The following is a 16,951-nucleotide window of genomic DNA, read 5'->3' on the forward strand; positions in this document are numbered from 1 at the left end:
TTCAGAAGAAGACTTACTTCGGAGAAGATTGTCTTCTGCTGGTAGCCAGCAGACCAGTTGGGCATCTTTAAACATACCAGACCTACCTCTCTTACCCTACTACTGGGGTCAAGCTTAATTTCCTTGGCAAGTGTGCTGCTGTGGCCATCTGTCCTTAGGCAGCCCCACTACTCTGAGCTGTGTCATATTCAACCTGCTGCTCTACTCAGCTCTTTATTGTTCTAGCTCCAAGTTTTCTTATTGTTGTTTGGTTTTTCATTTGGTTTTTAGAGAAGGAGCAACAGGGGATATTCATGCTTGGCAGACTCTCCTACCTCTTGTGAGACCACCTGTAGCTCGAAGAAAATGTCCTTTCCAGGTTTTATTTTTACTTTAGTGGAATGGAGACCTGCAAGCATCTTGTAAGATATCATACAAAAAGCTAAGATGGTTAAACATTTTTAGACTGTTTATTTTTGTACCAAAAACATAAAAAACTAAAATAATACTGAAACTGAGAATAGATTAAGAATATTCATTTTATAAAGGGTTAATAGACAAGTGTTCAGTGATGTAAACTATCCAAAATATCCTGATTCCTGAAAACACATCGCAAGCATTTGCTTATATTATTTTGAAAGACTTCAGTGATTCCTATACATAGTCACCTGAATGTTTTTCATTATTTTCTTTTATATTTTGTCTAGGCTGCTACTGAGGAAGAGAACAGCCATGGTCAAGTAAATGGTATTCTGAATGCTCCAAGCCTTGGTTCACCGATTCGTGTCCGCTCAGAGATTACTCAGCCAGACAGAGATGTTCCATTGGTGCGGAAGTTACGTTCTATCCACAGCTTTGAGCTGGAAAAACGTCTAACACTGGAGCCAAAGCCAGACACTGACAAGTTTCTTGAGACCTGGTATGAAATAGTTTTTCTTTTCTTTAAAGCTACTAAGAAAGATGCTATAGTTATCCTCAACATCATCATTATTAATTTCTATAATGTAAAGTCTTTCAAATAAGAAATGTTTGCATTTTTGTAGTACTGATTTGATTAAGCTCTCATCTCCTTCCATGTTTTTATTATCATTGTGATTCTTAGTGTGAATTGTCTTATAATATTGTTAAAAGTTCTTATAACACAGCTTTTGGCTTTGCAAGTTGAGCAGTGGGAACTGGTAATTTCATAAAACTAGGTACAAGTTAAAAACATTTTGAACTTACCTTGTTTGGAAGAGATCTCATTTATTGGAGTAAGAAGATGCAATGTAGAGTTGGAGTGCAAAAGATAAAGAAGGTATTGTGCAGGAAGAAGGGGAGTGAAGGAGGGAAGGAGGGAAACAAGTAATTTATATACAAGGGACAGGCAGTTCAATTCAATTTAATGAAGGCCTTCTGTAAGTAAGTACTGTAGGAAAAATAGACATGAATAAGTTTCTTCCTAGAAATAAGGAAAGGTGGAACTTTAAAGAGCTATACATAGGTAATAACTATAGTTCATGATTAGAAGTCCAATTATCTGTAAATTTTGCTAACAGAAGAATTGTTATATATAAATTAAATAAGACTGCAGTAATACTAAGAGCCAAGTGACTAGTGATGGTCGCATGCCCTTCAGTGTACATCCCCGGTGGCTGCTATTGGCAATGAAATGTTAGAAGGACCATGTAATTGACTAACATGGTGTTTACTGTGTTTAAAGACAGTTCAGCCACTTCTGGCCTAGTCTAATCTGGCTTCCATTTTTCAATCGTCCTTCATATATGTGTATTCTTCCTTACATGGTAGTCATTCAGTCTCACAGCTATGTGATAGAAGCTATGTCTGCACATTGATATGATCAAAAGGATGGATTTGAGATGGGGCAGTGCTTAAACATTTTGAGTTGTGGCTAAGATTGGGAATAAAGACCTAAATGCAATAGGAGTAAAAGCTTAGTTTGGTAAAGAATTAGTTTAACAAAGGAATGAAACCAAAGGGAGTCCATGTTGAGGGAAAAGCTGAGAAATAAAAATAAGGTGGAGGTAAGAGAAGTAATCCAAGAAAATGAACTCAAGCCAGAAGCTAGAATGAAAAGGGAACAGTTGAAGGAATTGAAGCACCTAATTACAGACTTGGAAAGCAAAAAGTGTATTGCTTAAACTACTTCCCTGAAGATGAGATCAGTTCTTAGAAGCAAGTGCAGCCAAATGGTCACACCATTGCCTGCCCCTCAGCCGGCAGAGAGATTCTATACAGTGCCATCTGCTTTTTAATCCACCCAAACTGACAATATACCTTGAAGCTTCCCCCACCCCCTCCCGACCCCCCACCACTGTGTGCACCTCTCTGTGCGTAGTGGACTGGGTGTGCTTGAGCAGGTATAGCAGCTTTTCTTTTTAAAAGTTCTGCCTTTGGTATTTACTTGAATGAGTACATTTATATATATGTCTGAAGAAGAAACACTTCAAGTATTTGCCTAATGTATACTAGCTTCTTCATTTCCTTTTGTAGGGCTTCTGGTGAGGCAAAAGCTAAATTTGGCTAAATTGTTCCTGTCTGCCAGAGAGAGGGCAGTGTGATTGAATTGTCAAAGAAAAGTTGAAGTAGATCACATGAGTCAACCTGGTTAGGCTTCTCTTCTGCGCTGCAGCAGGAGAGCCATCTTCCTCCCATGGGCTCCATCTTCCCAAACAGGATTATGACACATAAAGCAGAACTTAATCAGCCTGTGAAACTTTCCTTATGTTTTATTTATATTTTTTTCTCTAACCTGTGTGTGAATGTTAGTTCTGTATAGAGCTTATAGGTTATGCAATAAATATTTTCCTAGGGCAGTTGAGTAACTTCTCTCTGTTTTCTTAAGCCTGGAGAAAATGCAGAAAGACTCCAGTGCAGGAAAGGAATCTATTCTCCCTGCTCTGCTTCATAAGCCTTGTGTTCCCGCTGTGTCCCGTACTGACCACATCTGGCACTATGATGAAGAATATCTTCCAGATGCTTCTAAGCCTGCCTCTGCCAACACCCCTGAACAGGCAGATGGCGGTGCCAGCAATGGATTTATAGCAGTTAACTTGAGCTCCTGCAAGCAGGAGGTTGATTCCAAAGAATGGGTGATTGTGGACAAGGAGCAGGACCTTCGGGATTTTAGGACAAATGAGGCTTTAGGCCATAAAACAACTGGGAGTCCTTCTGATGAGGAGCCTGAAGTACTTCAAGTCCTGGAGGAATCGCCTCAAGATGAAAAGCTCCTACTGGGTCCTTGGGCAGAAAGTGATCATTTAAAGAAAGAAACCTCAGGTGTGGTCTTAGCACTTTCTGGGGAGTGTCCTGCCACTGCTGTTCCAGAACAGTATACAGATAGGCTAGAACTCCAGGCTGGAGCTGCTAGTCACTTTATTGCAGTGACACCCACGAGTCCAATGGAGGCGCAAGCAGAAGGACCCCTCACAGCGGTAAGAAATTTGTTCCTATTATGTTTCTCTGCTATCCATTCAAGGTGCTGTTAAAAAAGAACTAACCAGTTCAACTAGCAATCAACTGAGATTGTTCAGCAGATGCCTAAGTTTGGGGATAGGGCGTGATGTCTGGAGTAGGTTCTATATCAGTCATCCAATATGAAATTTCTCAAAACAAGTGAAGGTTTCCTGTCAGTGTAGCAACACATGAAATGTCATTATAACCTAATTTCAGAATAACATTTCTAATTAGTCCACAAGAGCTGTGTGTTTAGATATGACTTTTTAAAAATTTGTAATTCTAAAGATTTTGAATCTCTGCCTTATAAACCTGGTGAGGAAGGCATATATAATTTGTACTTTATAGTGTACAGTTGGCTAGGTTTGATTCTTTTCTGTTTCTTTTTCGTAATCTCCACATGGAAATTTCTCATATTTTACATTACTCTTAAACAGTAGTCTTCCAGCTTTGATGTCCACTTTGTAAAATACAGAGTCCCAGCCTCACTTCCAGAGCTTCTCCTTCAATAAGTCTGGGAGAGAGTGAGACCAGGAGTCTGCATTTTACCAAGTAGCTGAAAGCAGTTGTGATTTAGGTCTTTTGCAAGGGAATTACCCTCAGTTTGGGCATTCAGCTAGAGACGCCTGTTACCCTGTTGTTAATCAGTAAGCAGTGATGCCCCGATGACTGAGAGCAGCTGGAGCCCCAGAAAAGTCAAATATGGAGGCAGTAAGGAACTGTGTACGGAGATCTTTGGCACCAGCCTGAGGACAGGTACCTCTGTCCTTACATGGGTGGAAGTACCAGGTTTTCTCAAATTCCCTAATCATCTAGCAGCTGTCTTTTCCAACTCACCAAAAACAACGTTGTTCCCCAAACTGACATTTTTCTGTTAGAACACAATTCCAAATGCAGGTGTAAAACAGTGAGAAAAGATAACAAAATTTGCTTTTGTGTCCTGCTTTATAGGAATTCACTTGCACTTCACCATAGGAAAATCAATGCCTGCCTCTTTCTACAGCAGAGTTAGTCTTTTCTTCTTTTCCAGGACTGCTTTGTACAGTTATACAGGTTGTTCACTAAATAAAGTGGCCTAGCCCAGGGAGCAAGTAGGGGCTGAAACCTAGCCCAAACTTTGCTAACCAAACTGCGTTTTTGTGTAGGTCTGTTTCTTCTTTAAGGAAGCATCCTTTTTCAAATTGTACACAATGACCTATGGGCTAAAGGCAAGTCCAACCACCCCCCTCCTTCCCCTCATCCCTTTTTCCACCCACCTTCCCTCTTTCCATTTATTTCTCTTTCCATCTTCAGTTTATTCTTATCTTGGACTCTGTCATGCTATGTACTTGCTGTCACTCAAGCATTCTGGTGTACTTCCCTTCAGAAAGGTTTTCTAAGGGCCCCTGTGTGGCTCAGTCGGTTAAGCATCTGACCAGCTCAGGTCATGATCTTGCCGTTTGTGGGTTCAAGCCCCATGTGGGACTCAGCTGACAGCTCAGAGCCTGGAGCCTGCTTCAGATTCTATGTCTTCATCTCTCTCTGCCCCTCCCCTGCTTGCTCTTTGTACCTCTCTCTCTCTCTCTCAAAAATAAATAAACATTAAAAAATTTTGGGAAAAAAAAAGGTTTTCTAAAGCCTTGGCTCCATTTCTCCTAGTATTGCTTTCTCCCATCAATACTGTTTTATCCACAGGGATTGTTCACATGCTTCTCTTACACTGTTTGTATTTTCTCTGTCGGGTTGTTGAAAGACTTGCATTCATTTATTTGATATTATAACTTTGGCCTTATTTTCAGATATCTTTAAATACAAGTATTTTTCTTTTTTCTTTCTTTTTTAATTTAAATTCAAGGGACGCCTTGGTGGCTCAGTCTGTTACACATACAACTTCGGCTCAGGTCATGATCTCACTACTTATGAGTTGGAGCCCCGTGCTGGGCTTGCTGCTGTCAAGCTCACAGTATGGATCCTGCTTCAGATTCTGTGTCTCCCTCTCTCCCTGCCCCTCCCCCACTCACAGTCTGTCAGACTGTTTTTCTCTCTCTTAAAAATAAACATTAAGGGGCGCCTGGGTGGCGCAGTCGGTTAAGCGTCCGACTTCAGCCAGGTCACGATCTCGCGGTCTGTGAGTTCGAGCCCCGCGTCGGGCTCTGGGCTGATGGCTCAGAGCCTGGAGCCTGTTTCTGATTCTGTGTCTCCCTCTCTCTCTGCCCCTCCCCCGTTCATGCTCTGTCTCTCTCTGTCCCAAAAATAAATGAATAAACGTTCAAAAAAAAAAAAAAACAAACATTAAAAAAAAATTTTAATTCAAGTTAGTTAACATACATTTTAGTCTTGGCTTCAGGAGTAGAACCCAGTGATTCATCTCTTACATATGACACCCAGTGCTCATCCCAACAAGTGCCCTCCTGAATGCCCCATCACCCATTTAACCCATATCCCCACCCACCTCCCCTCCAGCAAGCCTCAGTTCTCCGTATTTAAGAGTCTCTATGATTGGCCTCCCTCTCTTTTTTTATCTTATTTTTGCTTCCCTTCCCCTGTGTTCATCTGTTGAGTTTCCCAAATTATACATATGAGTGAAATCATATGATATTTGTCTTTCTCTGACTTATTTCACTTAACATAATTCACTCTAGCTCCATCCATGTTGTTGAAAATGGCAAGATTTCATTCTTTTTCATCGCCAAGTAGTATTCCATCATGTATGTATACATATGTATATATATATTACATTTTCTTTATCCATTCATCACTCAGTGGACATGTGGGCTCTTTCCTACTTTGGCGATTGTTGATAGTGCTGTTATAAACACTGGGGTGCACGTGCCCCTTCAAATCAGCATTTTTGTATCCTTTGGATGAATACCTACTAGTGCAATTGCTGGGTCATAGGGTAGTTCTATTTGTAATTTTTTGAGGAACCTCTATATTGTTTTCCAGAGTGGCTGCACCAGTTTGCATTCCCACCAATAGTGCAAGAGGGTTCCCCTTTCTCCACACCCTCACCAACATCTGTTGTTTCCCGAGTTGTTAATTTTACCCATTCTGACAGGTGTGAGGTGGTATCTCCTTGTGGTTTTGATTTGCATTTCCCTGATGATGAGTGATGTTGAACATCTTTTCATGTGTTTGTTAGCTATCTAGATATCTTCTTTGGAAATGTGTCTATTCGTGTCTTGTGCCCATTTCTTCACTCTTTTTTTTGTTTTTGGAGTGTTGAGTTTGATAAGTTCTTTATAGATTTTGGATACTAACCCTTTATCTGATATGCCGTTTGCAAACATCTCCCATCCCGTCGGTTGCCTTTTAGTTTTATTGATTGTTTCCTTCACTATGCAGAAGCTTTTTTATCTTGATGAGGTTCCAGTAGTTCATTTTTGCTTTTATTTCCCTCGCCTCCGGAGACATGTCAAGTAGTAAGTTGCTATGGCCTAGGTCAAAGAGGTTGCTGCCTATTTTCTCCTGTAGGATTTTGATGGTTTCCTGTCTCACAATTAGGTCTTTCATCCCATTTTGAATTTATTTTTGTGTATGGTGTGAGAAAGTGGTCCAGGTTCATTCTTCTGCATGTCTCTGTCCGGTTTTCCCAGCATCATTTGCTGAAGAGACTGTCCTTTTCCATTGGATACTCTTTCCTGCTTTGTCAAAGACTAGTTGGCCATATATTTATGGGTCCATTTCTAGGTTCTCTATTCTGCTCCATTGATCTGTGTGTCTGTTAAAGTATTTTTCTTAACTGAAGGTCTCTAAAGAAATGTCAGCTGCATCACTTGTGTACTTATGTCTAAGGTATTAAACTTAACCATTTCCTTCACTTGTGGGGGATGAGATTAAAAATATATTTATGTTGATTCTGTTTTTGAGGCTTAAATTGAGTTTACTTTTGCAAAGCAGATGGTATTATTTCCTAACTTACTACAGACATATTAAATAGGGAGGGCTCCCAGTTAGCTTCTCCACATCTCTTGCAACTCTGATTATATGTTCTAGCTTGGATGATATGCTAAACTATATCACTGGGCTATCTGAATATTTTAAATTAAGACATATCCTGATGAGAATGTTTGTTAGTTTGTATCTTTTTCACTCAGGCTCGTTTCTCTTTTATGATGATATGAAGGGAGAGTATACCGATGTCTTAAAATATGTAGGAACTATATAAAAATAGGCAAAGCAAAAGTTTATCTGTTTACAAGCATAGTTGGCATAATAAACTAACCTGATGAAAACTTTATTAGTGCAGAGCTATTAGCCTTGGTTAGGAATTCCCTTATCCATAAACATGAAACCACTGATTATCACATAGCATGTATAAATTTTTTAAATAATATGTTTTGAAAGATGGCTAAATTTGCTAGATTTGAAAAAAATTGGTTTGGGGTTACTGTTGGAAATTAAATTTTTTTCCTTGGGTAAACAGTGTTGATTGAAATTGGCTCACTGTCAATCGTTTCTAAAAAGCTGCTAAACATGGATTTACAGGGAGTAAATAAGACCAACCTTTGGCTTACAGGAAAAATACTAAGTTATGTTTTGGTTAGAAAATGGAGAGGTGCCTTGGTGGCTCAGTTGGTTAAGCATCTGACTTCGGCTCAGGTCGTGATGTCGCAGTCTTTAAATTCAAGCCCCTTATTGGGCTCTTGTGCTGACAGCTCAGAGCCCAGAGCCTGCTTTAGATTCTGTCTCCCTCTCTCACTGCCCCTCCCCCACACATGCTCTGTCTCTCTTGTGCTCTCTCTCTCTCTCAAAAAATAAAAAAGAAACATAAAAAAAAAAAATGAAGAGACAAGATTAAGCTAGCATACATAAATAAGAGTAGAGAAGAAAAAGAAAAGAAGGGGTGCCTGGGTGGCTCAGTTGGTTAAGCATCTGGCTCAGGTCATAATCTCTTGGCTTGTGAGTTTGAGCCCAACCTTGGGCTCTGTGCTGACAGCTTAGAGCCTGGAGCCTGCTTCTGATTCTGTCTCCTCTTTCTGCCCTTCTCCCACTCACACTCTGTCTGTCTGTCTCTCTCAAAAATAAATAAACATTAAAATGATACAAAAAGAAAAAGAAAAGAAAATGAACTGCTTCTAAAAGAGGTCTAAACCACTGGTCCACGTGACATTGGGTGATCTCTGTTAGTAGGGAGGTTGGATTTGAAATTTAATATAGGAGTGGAAAAGTTATTTCTTAAACCGAGTATCAAGGCAGATTGTACCACATGATCTCATGATTCTAGATGGTCTTTTAGAAATCCAGTGCTTCAGGGGTGCTTGGGTGGCTCAGTTGAGTAAGTGTCTGACTTCAGCTCAGGTCATGATCTCACGGTTTGTGGGTTCAAGCCCCACATCAGGCTCACTGCTGTCAGCCTGTCAGCTCAGAGCCTGGAGCCTGCTTCAGATTCTGTGTCTCCCTCTGTCTCTGCCCCTCCCCTACTCACGCTCTGTCTCTCTGTCTCTTAAAAATGAATAAACATTTAAAAAAAAAAATTTTTTTTAAAGAAAGAAAACCAGTGCTTCATTTTAATATTAGCTTTGGAAGTAGTATAAATATGACTGGGGAATGATAATATCAACAATATGTTACCTGTTGCCGTGTAACAAATTATTCCAAATTTAACGGCTTTATTTATTTTATAAAAAAGTTTTTTTAATGTTTATTTTTAAGAGAGAGAATGTGGGGAGGGGCAGAGAGAGAGAGGGAGACAGAAAATCTGAAGCAGGCTCTGCACAGACAGCAGAGAGGCCAATGTGGGGCTCAGACTCATGAACCGTGAGATCATGACCTGGGCCAAAACGAAGTCAGTCACTTAACCACTGAGCCACCCAGGTACCCCTCAAATTTAGCAGCTTTAAACAACAAAGTTATTTCACACTTTTCTGAGAGTTAAGAATGTAGGAGTGGCTCAATCTAATGGTTCTGGCTCAGGTCTTTCATGATGTTGCTGTCAAGCTGTCAGCTAGGGCTGAAATCATTGTAAGGTTCAACCAGGATGGGAAGATCCACTTCCGGGCTCACTCACATGACTGTAGGCAGGCCTCAGTAGTTGTTGGCCAAAGGCTTTGGTTCCTCACCACTTGGGTCTCTCCATTCTTGACAGTGGCAGCTGACTTTGTCACTGAGTAAGGAGAGAAGGAGATAGAGATAGGGGAGTGGGTGGGGTGGTAGAGCCAACATGCCTCCACCATGATAGAAGCCATAATTTCTTTTATAACCTCATCTCAGAAGGGCATGCCATCACTTCTGTCATATTCTGGTAGTCACACAGACCAATCCGGCTACAGTGTGGGAGGGCCTATACAAGGGTATGAATACCAAGGGGCAGAGGTCATTGGGGGCCATCATAGAGACTGGCTACCATATTATCTTACATCCATATTTCATAGAATACTTTTGTAGTTGATCTTAACAGCGACTGTATGGAACAAGCAGAGGGAAAATTATTGTCCTTTTTTGCACTGATGACACCAAACCATAGGACAGGGAGATAATCTGTAAAGAGGCAGATAACTAGTGGAGTACATTCTGTGTTCTGTTCCTCACATCAGGGGATTATCAACATTTGAAGGAATTTCCTCTTTGACTTGTTTCTTAGACACTGAGAAGAAGAAAGGGGCTGTGAGTCACAACACACACGGGGAGCAAGACAAAATGGAAAGGAGTCACATAATTGTTTTGTGATCTATCTGGTAGTCAGCATCTACAAAGAGGATTCCTCTGACTGTATTTACAGGAGTACCAATACCAGTACTAGAAAATTGAGATCAGCAGTGATTGCATTGCCTTAATTCTGTTCTTTTCATTCCTTCAGTTCTATTCAGTGTCTCCTGAGTTCCAGGCTCTATGCTTTACCCCAGGGATAAATAGTTGGCACCAACCTTCCAGGTTGGCACTGAGGGCCTATGTCTAACAGTTACCTTAAACAACATGAAGTGATTCTAGTGGAGCTGTGTACACAAAGGAGGGCACAGATCAATCTACCTAGGACTGAGGAGTACAGTACTGGGTGTTTTTATTTTCTAAACTTTTCTTTATTTTCTAATTTTTCTTACCATGAAAAATGAAATTTTGAAAATACATTGCTTTCATAATTAGAGAGGAAATAAAATATTAAATATTTTTCTGGAAAGGTTAAGGTGCACTTCAAAAATAAGAGGACTCTGAAGGATGAATTAGTTTGCTGGAGGGAGATGCAGGGCTGTGAGGCAAAGAACACAGTTAGTGCAGAGGCACAGAGACTTGAAGACCACAGTTCAGAGCATTGAAATAAGTGATTTAGAGTCTTAAGTGCTCTTTCCTTAGGGCAAAGGAAAGGGGCTGAAGATAAAATGCAAAAGGTAAGGTGATAAAGGGCATCGGCCTGCTCCGCTGAGATGTGTGGGTTGTGGGACAAGAAACTGCCAAGACTGAGGGAGAGGAATTTTATTCAACAAGTATCAAGCATCTACTGTGTGTCAAGTACTGCACTAGGCATCAAAAGAATTCAAAGCCCAGTGAGTCTCCTCACTGCTTCCAAGCATCTTCAAGCTAGTAAAGGGAAACAAATGAAGTGTTATTGATGCTTTGATAGAAATCTGTAGGTTATGGAAGTTGGGAATAGTTGAACTAGAGTGATCCCTGAAGTGTCTTCCAGTATTATATGAAGGGGCTTGAAAACTGACTGTGAAATCCTGTAGTCAAGTATGTGATGTGTAATTACAGGCCAACCAAAAATATTTTTACTTCCGTCTGTCTTTTCTGTGACTTCTATTCTTTGGGTGTGGGGTTGTGGCTTGCTTATGATTTTTGGTACCCCCACGAAATTCTCATAGTTTCAAATCCTGCTAAAAAACACTTGAACTATTAATGATGAGTGACTGTCTCTGAGAAATGGGTAATGGGAAGGGGAAAAGCAACTTTTACTTTTTGTTTACTTCGGCTCGAGGCTTCAGGTTTTCAGTTTTACCTACCTATGTAGCACATTGCTGCTCTCTCCATTCCTCCTCTAGTCAGCCTCCATATTCATAAGCCAAGCCACAGTGTAACAACATCTTCAGCAATAGTAACCAACATGGTCAGAGTAAGCAACAGGGATAAAGAGTGAGAGAGTGGGACATTCTATTAGCAGATAGGACGTCTTTTTTTTTTTAATGTTTATTTTTGAGAGACAGAGGGAGACAGCATCAGTGGGGGACAGGCAGAGAGAGAGGGAGACACAGAATCTGAAACAGGCAACAGGCTCTGAGCTGTCAGCACAGAGCCCAACAAAGGGCTCGAACTCATGAACTGCGAGATCATAACCTGAGCCAAAGTTGGACACTGAACCAATTGAGCCACCCAGGTGCTCTCCCGATAAGGCCTCTTAATACTCAAATGTTATCACTGCCATGTACTCACTTTTTAGTAATAAACATTTGATACATTAAAAACATGGTTCAATAATAGTGTTTTAGTTTCATTCATAAGTTTTAACACTTGCATGAAGTGTCACATAAAGATGCTTTAAGCAAAAGAAGTGTATAGTGGAATTTGAATGGCCCAAAGAAATGTGAATGTTTAAAATTTAATTTTTTTTAATAGACCAGGAATGTGTTCATATAACTCAGTTATTCTTGGCTATAGTGGGAACTAATAAATTATTCTACTACCGATATCTCGTAAATTATTTGTCAAAAACCAAAAGGAGATCTGGATATTTCATATATGACATTTTATTTGGAAGAGAGGCTATTTGGTATGCCTGTTGAATTTCCCAAAGTTTTTATTAATAACATACTCCTTGAATGAGATAAAAGTTAAAGGATAATTATTTATAAGTTAAATGTAAATAATAGTTTACAGTTTACTGTCTCTTGCTCTGTGGCCAGTTGTAAACATGGGGTAATTATAAATAATGAGGCTGCTTTATCTGAACTAAAAAGTAACGAGACTGAGGTTAGTCAAACTGAGTAGCAGGCATTAATAAAACTAATGTGAAAGACACGGAAAATATTGAGGTCATTTTCTAGTTCTGTAAAAAGGTGTTTACCTTTAGAGAACCAGTTAGAGAACAGAAGAAAGGCACTGATTGAATTCATGCCTTAATGAAGTGTTTGTGAATTATAGAAATTAAAGATATAAAAGATGCATATGGCTTCCTGGCAGATCGTTAATTAATTTCCAATTATGGGAAATGCTTTTGTGTCTTACAATCTGAGGTCAAGGAATCTGTTTTCAGATACACTTAGAATTAGCCTTTTCTTTCTCTGTATTCAGCTATTGATCTTTGGTTTTCTCCTTTTATCTCATCAGATAATGTTTTTGCAGACTCTTTCCCAGACTTCACTTGAAAGTGTAGTGCATGTCAGAATGCTTTGCTATGCTATGTATGATGTCAAAATCCTTAAATCCTATCCCTGACTTTTTTTTACCAAGGTTTTTTTTTCTCACTTGTGAAATTTGTGTCAACAATAGTACCCAATGAAAATACAGGGCAGTTATGAAATGAAATTTGTAAAAATGATTTTAGGAACATTTTAGAAATTTTAGGTGCTGTAGAAATATTATATGAGCATATTTTATGCAGTTTTTCATAATTGCTCAGAATCTTTTTCAAGAAAATAAATTCTCCTATCTAATGTTCCTATATCTTACATGTGTAGAAGACTGTCACCCCTTTTTTCCTGCCACACATACACATCCATTTATGTCCTGAATCTAAGATGAATTAAGCTCACAAGTGCATTGATTCCCTAGCTCTAATCTCAGAAAGATCATTGGAATGTTTTCCCGTAAACATTGCTGAGTTTATTTTGGCTGATATTTCTGAAATTACATATAATAATGAAATGACTGTTGTTTTATTTTGAATGTAGGTAGAGTCATCTCCCTTGTTATTTGACATTTATTGTAACTTCTTACCTGGTTTTCTTATCACCCTGACTCCCGGGTCTTAAAAAATACATTTCAAATAGTAAATAACTATGTATTCTAGGTTTCAATATCATTTTTAAAAATATACTAGCAAAGTGTCATCTGCCTGAATGAATATATTTTAGAACAATGAAAAAGAGATACAAGTGTAAAGTGACTTCCTGAAGGGCAACAGACCACTAGAACTGACTCCCTTTTCCTGAAGGTCATTAGAGGTCTGGGCTTATTGTAAGAATTCTCATCTGAACCTAAACAGCCTGTATTCAATTAACCAGACAGATGCTCAGGACACTGGTTCCATTCAGGAGCTATTTCAGGAAATTATTAGTTAGGTGTTTTCACCTGGGCTGGACTTACGACAAGCTTTACATGTCTTTTTTTTTTTTTTTTTCTAATGTTTATTTCCTTATTTTTCAAAGAGAGAGAGTGAGCAGGGGAGGAGCAGAGAGAGAGAGAGAGAGAGAGAGAGAGAGAGAGAGAGAGAGATCCCAAGCAGGCTCTGCTCTGCTAGTGCAGAGCCTGATGTGGGGCCTGAACCCACAAGCTGTGAGAACATGACCTGAGCCAAAATCAAGAGTTGGACACTCACCCAGCTGAGAGCCACCCAGGCGCCCCAAGCTTTACATGTTCTTAAACCTAATTGTATTCCTGATACACAGAGGAAAAAAATCCAGACAGTTTCTCTGACTCTGGAACTACACCCATTTCTTGATGTCTTTGGATTAAGATGGGATCTAAGTGAAGTCTCCCATGACAGCTCCACATTCATTTTGCTTTGAATTCAGGCCAATTTCCATAGTTTCCCCAAAACATAATTGGTTTCATTAAGTAATTTGACTTACTTGATTTCTCAGAAAGGCTTTTTTTCCTTATCAGTGTATGTGGTTGATATTTTCTGTCTCCTTACATGTCACAAAATGTAGAAACTTTAGGAGTCTTAAGAAAGGACATTCTTACTAGATACTGTATCTCATTCACATAGAATTGAAATGACCTCAGTGGAAGGACGGTAGAATTTATCATAGGCTTGTCTTTAAAAAATTAAAGAAACTAATAAAACATTAGGAAACATCTTTGCAAGTCTTTGCTTATAAGAAGATAAAATATTCCTAACATTGTTTGATTGCTAGGATTTATGGGAAACAAAATGCATGTAAATCCAGAGTTTTTAAACTTAGAGTAATTTGTCAATGATTTTTTCCTGTAATCCTATATCTGGATTCTGGCAGGAAGTAGCTGGCACACTGAAGGGGGCTTAGAATTTAATGAAAACAACTTTTTACAGATGTGTGGGTAGACTAAAGAGAACCAACAGGACCGTCAGTAGAGGGAGTCAGTTTTATCTTGAGTCCTGCAAGAGAAGGAAGAGGGAGCAGAAGCTGGGAGAAGCGCCATGCAACAGCAGCTATGGCCAGAAGTGGTAGAATGTAGTCACCACCAATGCTCCTGTCCCTTGGGCAGGAAGCAGAGAGAATTAATACCCAGACCTTTCTCTCCTCAACTCTCTGATTCTCTGTTGGTGCTTCCCATTGGGCAAACCCAACCAGAAATCAGAAGGCAAGGGAGCCTGGATAGTGCAGTGTGTAGAAATTCATCTTCCAGAGCACAGAGCAGGCTAAAGTAAAGGCAGGGATGAGCCTAGACAGAGACTGTTTTATGTAGCTCCTGAGTAGGGGGGCTTAAGTGTCGTGTACTTTGACTGAGAATTGTTCATTTTAGGTATGAGTTGGACAGACCTGGTCAACATCTATGTTCCTCTAATAAATTAGAATTTTAAGTATTAAATTTCAAATCATCCATCTTCATTAATATTCCACATTATTGCATTATGTTTTTTCTTCTGTGTCTCCAGATTACAATTCCTAGACCTTCTGTGGCATCCACACAGTCAACTTCAGGAAGCTTTCACTATGGTCAGCAGCCAGAGAGGAGAGACCTTCAGCCTGTTGAGCCCACTGTAGAACTTTACTCTCCACGGGAGAACTTCTCTGGCCTAGTTGTAACAGAGGGTGAACCTCCTAGTGGAGGAAGCAGAACAGACTTGGGGCTTCAGATAGATCATATTGGTCATGACTTGTTACCCAGTATTAGAGAGAGTAACAAATCTCAAGACCTGGAACCAAAAGACCTCGCTGACCATAACAGACTGGCTGTGAGAGAATTTGAGAGTCTCCCTAGAGAAACCGAAGAGAAAAGCATTCTTCTAGGATCAGATAATGAAGATGAGAAGTTAAGTAAAGGACAGCATTATATTGAGATCGCCTCTCTTCCAGGAGACTTGGTAACTGTGGAAAGGGATCACTCAGCTACTACTGAACCTCTTGATGTGACAAAGACACAGACTTTTAGTGTGGTGCCAAATCAAGACAAAAATCACGAGATAATGAAGCTTCTGGCAGTTGGAACTTCAGAAATTTCTCCACGAGTCATTGACTCACATGTTGAAGGACAGATAGGTCAGGTGGCAGCAATGCAAAAAAGTAAGCTATCTAAGGATGATGACATCGGGAGTGAAGACTTGCCAGGTCATCAGGGAGACGTGTCTACTTTTTTGCACCAAGAGGGTAAGAGAGAGAAAATTGCCCCTAGAAATGGAGAATTATTTCATTGTGTTTCAGAGAGTGAACATTGTCCCCCATCCCGAAAGGATGTGGTTAAGTCATCTTTTGTAACTAGACACAGCCGAATCCCTGTTTTAGCACAAGAAATAGATTCAACTTTTGAATCATCCTCTCCAGTCTCTGCAAAAGAAAAGCTCCTCCAAAAGAAAGCTTATCAGCCAGACCTAGTCAGGCTTCTTGTGGAAAAAAGGCAACTCAAGTCTTTCCTTGGGGACCTCTCAAGTGCCTCTGATAAATTGCTAGAGGAGAGACTAGCTACTGTTCCTGCTCCCTTTTCTGAGGAGGAAGTCTTCACTCCCTTTTCAAGACTGGCTGTAGACTCGCACCTGAGCAGATCAGCCGAAGACAGCTTTCTGTCACCCATCATCTCCCAGTCCAGAAAGAGCAAAATTCCAAGGCCAGTTTCATGGGTCAACACAGATCAAGTTAGTACCGCAACTTCATCTCAGTTCTTGCCTCGGCCACCACCAGGAAAGCCCCCTACGAGGCCTGGAGTAGAAGCCAGGTAATGCCATGTGTTCTGTGTTAACTGTGTAGTGTTATTTCTGTGTCTGCTTGATTATGATATATCAGTCATTTCATTTCTTCGTTGCCTGTTTCTGATCATCTACTTCCTTCCCTGCCTTTTCCAGCCTTTATAACCCAGTGTATAAAAGGGATCATAGTGATTCACATTAATTCTTGCCTCTCCCACTTTCTCACAGTGTGACCCTTAGTTTCCTCATCTGTGAAACAGGTCTTACGTTTGCCTCATAGTTTGGGGAGGATAAAATAAGGTTGCATACATATGGAGCTTTGTGCTGGGTTTAATTAGCATGCAACAAAGGTTACTTGTCTTCTAGTCCATTTTAACTAGATACTCCATTATAACAGATGTCATTATGATGTCAAACTCTAGTGAAAAAGACTGTGTCCATAATTTTTTTAATTTTATTTTAGAGAGAGAGAGAGTGAGAGATCATGTGTGCAAGCAGGGGAAAAGGGCAGAGGGAGAGAGAGAGATCTTAAGCAGGCTCCATGCTCAGCATAGAGCCCAG

At 39.9% G+C, this 16,951-nt stretch overlaps 1 protein-coding gene across 6 annotated transcripts in view; it reads left to right on the forward strand.

Annotated features, from left to right (window-relative positions):
* Positions 1–16,951, forward strand: part of TTBK2 (tau tubulin kinase 2) — a 166,055-nt gene that overhangs the window by 139,012 nt on the left and 10,092 nt on the right. For all 6 annotated transcript variants that reach the window (XM_045448015.1, XM_045448014.1, XM_045448019.1 and 3 more), the window contains 3 exons: positions 687–898; positions 2,825–3,413; positions 15,146–16,419. In XM_045448015.1, the coding sequence (XP_045303971.1) occupies positions 687–898; positions 2,825–3,413; positions 15,146–16,419 (2,075 nt within the window). The remainder of the gene's footprint in view (positions 1–686; positions 899–2,824; positions 3,414–15,145; positions 16,420–16,951) is intronic.

Source organism: Leopardus geoffroyi, chromosome B3, assembly GCF_018350155.1.
Source record: "Leopardus geoffroyi isolate Oge1 chromosome B3, O.geoffroyi_Oge1_pat1.0, whole genome shotgun sequence".
In the NCBI taxonomy this organism is placed as follows: Eukaryota; Metazoa; Chordata; class Mammalia; order Carnivora; family Felidae; genus Leopardus; species Leopardus geoffroyi.